This window comes from Gregarina niphandrodes (genome assembly GCF_000223845.1).
Source record: "Gregarina niphandrodes unplaced genomic scaffold scaffold00048, whole genome shotgun sequence".
NCBI classification, from domain to species: Eukaryota; Apicomplexa; class Conoidasida; order Eugregarinorida; family Gregarinidae; genus Gregarina; species Gregarina niphandrodes.
The window spans coordinates 19,536-22,487 of record NW_011646047.1 but is presented as its reverse complement, the minus strand read 5'-3'; the positions used below and the strand labels follow the sequence as shown (position 1 = coordinate 22,487).

Genomic DNA, 2,952 nt, shown 5'->3' with positions numbered 1-2,952 from the left:
TCACTCCGTTCCGTGGTCTTAAACCCTCAGCCTACCTATTGACCAAAGAAGAACCGCACGCTTCATGGTGGGCTATCTTGCATGTGCTATTGGGGGTAGCTACGGGGTGCAAGCAATCCAGTTTTGGGCAGTATACAATGCAATCAAGGCCGTACCCATTATCTTTAACACCGTACCCATTACCTTTAAGGCTGTTCTCATTACCTTTAGCGCATTTACTTATCGGAACATTAGCTATCGGACCTTAAGTGATTGGACCTACACTTCACCGGCTCTCAGTGGTCGGACATCCTACTGGCTAAACCTTTACTCATCCGGCCGCAGGGACCGGATCCCTTGGTAGGGTCGTGCTGGCGAAGGACCCTAATACGTGGCATTAGATTATGGCCGTATATAGCGGTCGGTCTTAGACCGTGGTCGTACACGATGACCATAGATCGTGCGTGGTGTGTAAAGTTGTCTACTGGCCGCTTTCTATTCATCGCCGGCAAACTGCCCCTCGTCGAGCATTTGATGTTGCTCTCGCGTCCGCTGTTCGCCCTCGGCCGCCGCGTCGCCGCTGAATTGCGCGTCCAGCTCGGAAGGCGACTGCAACGCCCGCGTCCCGACCAGCGCGGCCACCGCCAGCGCCGCAGCGCCGCCAGCTGCGGCCGCCACGATGGTCCCCTTCTTCTTCGACGGCGCTGTCGTCGTGGTGCCCGGTGCTGGTGTCGGAGTAGGCGTGGGAGTCGGAGTTGGCGTGGGAGTCGGAGTCGGAGCTGGCGTCGGAGTCGGAGTTGGAGCCTTGGTGCTTTCCGTGGTCGCGGTGGTGATGTCGGTGGTCGTGGTGGTGGTCGGCTCAGTAGTGGTGGTTGTAGTCGGTTCGGTCGTGGTGGTCGTAGTGGCCTCAGTAGTCGTGGTGGTCGGCTCAGTGGTGGTCGTAGTCGGCTCAGTAGTGGTGGTGGTTGGCTCAGTAGTGGTGGAGGTAGTCGGCTCGGTGGTGGTGGTGGTGGTGGTAGTCGGTTCAGTAGTGGTGGTGGTAGTCGGCTCAGTAGTGGTGGTGGTAGTCGGCTCAGTGGTGGTGGTGGTAGTCGGCTCAGTAGTGGTGGTCGTCGGAGTGGTGGTGGTAGTCGGAGTGGTGGTGGTAGTCGACTCAGTGGTGGTGGTAGCGGAGTGGTGGTGGTAGTCGACTCAGTGGTGGAGTCTCCTTCGGTGGTGGTGGTGGAGGAGGGTGGTGCAAATTCGCAGGCATCAAGTCGGCGTTTGCAATCCTTGGGTCCGGCGATGTTGAGGTCCGAGTGCCAGACGCAGCGGTAGCTATTGTCACATTGCACACATTCATAGAGAGGTTTTCCATGCCTTCGAATATATCACAGCAAGCCCGTGCGCTCTCACTGTTACAAAAGTTGGTGTCAATGTCGACACGGTCTTGTCCTTGCCAGAGTTCTTGCGTCTCAGCCTTGGCAATCTGTTCTTGGGTTTTGAGAACACACTTGCCGGTGCCGGTGGAGTCCCATTGCCAGGCGTAACATTCGATATGGTCATTGCATGCTATGTGGCATTCCGCTGGTGAGATCGTAATCTGACTCACATACCCTTCATTGCTGTCACTTGCATTAAACCCGAATATCAGGTTGTCGAAACATACGTTACTGGTGTAACAGTCCTGAGTGCACCCCTCGGCCAACGCCTTACCTGATTGGCATTGGTCCAAACACTCCTTCGACTTAATCACACTCTCGTCTATCGAGCACACGTAACTGCAATCCTCCGCAGCAACCAAACAGGCTACTACTGGCAACAACCGAATCATCACTCGTGGTGGCATAACCCCACACTTATATCGTGCACATGTATAACGTGCAAGAGTAACCGCTTCTCTCAGAACCACTGGCTGCTCTCGCCGTTACCGCAGGGGGTTGGCCTGACGCTGAATTCATCGACGCCGAAAACGAGAAGAGGCCCAAGGAAGAAGAAGACCAAGAATGACGACGTCAGCACTGAACAGTTGGCCACGCCTTCGGGGGTCGGCGTCTTTTGTAGTTGCAGTACCGCGTGCGAGCGTTCTCACTGAGGTACGTCGGCCTTATATCCCCAGTGGAAGGCTGCGTAACTGAAGGTGGAGCGCACAACCAGCCACCAAGGGAAAGGAACGGAACGCCGGCGAGGTCGGTCTGGAGTTAAGTAATGGAAGGCTGCAGCCGCCCAAAAAAGAACAACTTGTGCATAAAGAGCAACGTTTGTGTGCTGCATGCCAGAATCGCGAGACTAGGAAGTGCGAATTGACTCGTCGTCGCTCCACCCAGCAAAAAAAGCTCTGTCCTATAAAGCAGGAAGTGACTCGGAAGTACAAATCTTTGATGTAAGCCAAAAAAATTTACTGCGTAAAGCGTAGTCGGTGACGGCGTCACGCCCAGTGAAGTCAAGTCACCGGCGGCTTCCGTCCCGTTCGGCTTCCTTCCCGTTTGGCTTTTTTCCTTCGCGGTGTGACCAGTCAATTTTTTTCCGGGCTCGTTGTGAATTTCGTGCATGAAAGCAAATTGTTCGACCAACTCCAATGGCGCCGGATTAGTGGGAACTTTGGTGGCCATGATTGTGGATGCCCAAGGCAACTTTGCGGACACAAGTGACTGCACGTTTTTGAAGGCAACTGTGCGTATGCAGATTATCCCGAAGAAGTTGGATGTGTGTTCCACGTCCGCCTATACCAAATCCCAAGCCATGAAGAGCAAAGACTTCAAGGTGGTGATATCGGTGCCGAAAGGTATGTCGGAGTTTCGTATACCACATGGAATAAATAGTTTACAACTGTCGGGCAAGTCACGAACAAATCGCCGAAGGTCTGCTGCATCGTTGTATCAATTTGTTCGAGTTTTAGCTCACAAGGTCTTAACCACGTATTCGCACGTACCAAGTGAGAGCTTCGGGGGTAATGACGCTGTGCGTAAACTAAAGGGCGAGATCATGAAGCGA

The 2,952-nt window shown here is 54.1% G+C and overlaps 1 protein-coding gene across 1 annotated transcript; it reads right to left on the bottom strand.

Moving 5' to 3' along the window:
- Positions 1-657: 657 nt before the first annotated feature.
- On the bottom strand, positions 658-1,296 carry GNI_158910 (hypothetical protein; the record flags this gene model as incomplete). Its single annotated transcript, XM_011136303.1, has 1 exon — positions 658-1,296. A coding segment is annotated over one exon (639 nt), but the record flags the coding sequence as incomplete, so codon positions are not given.
- Positions 1,297-2,952: the final 1,656 nt, after the last annotated feature.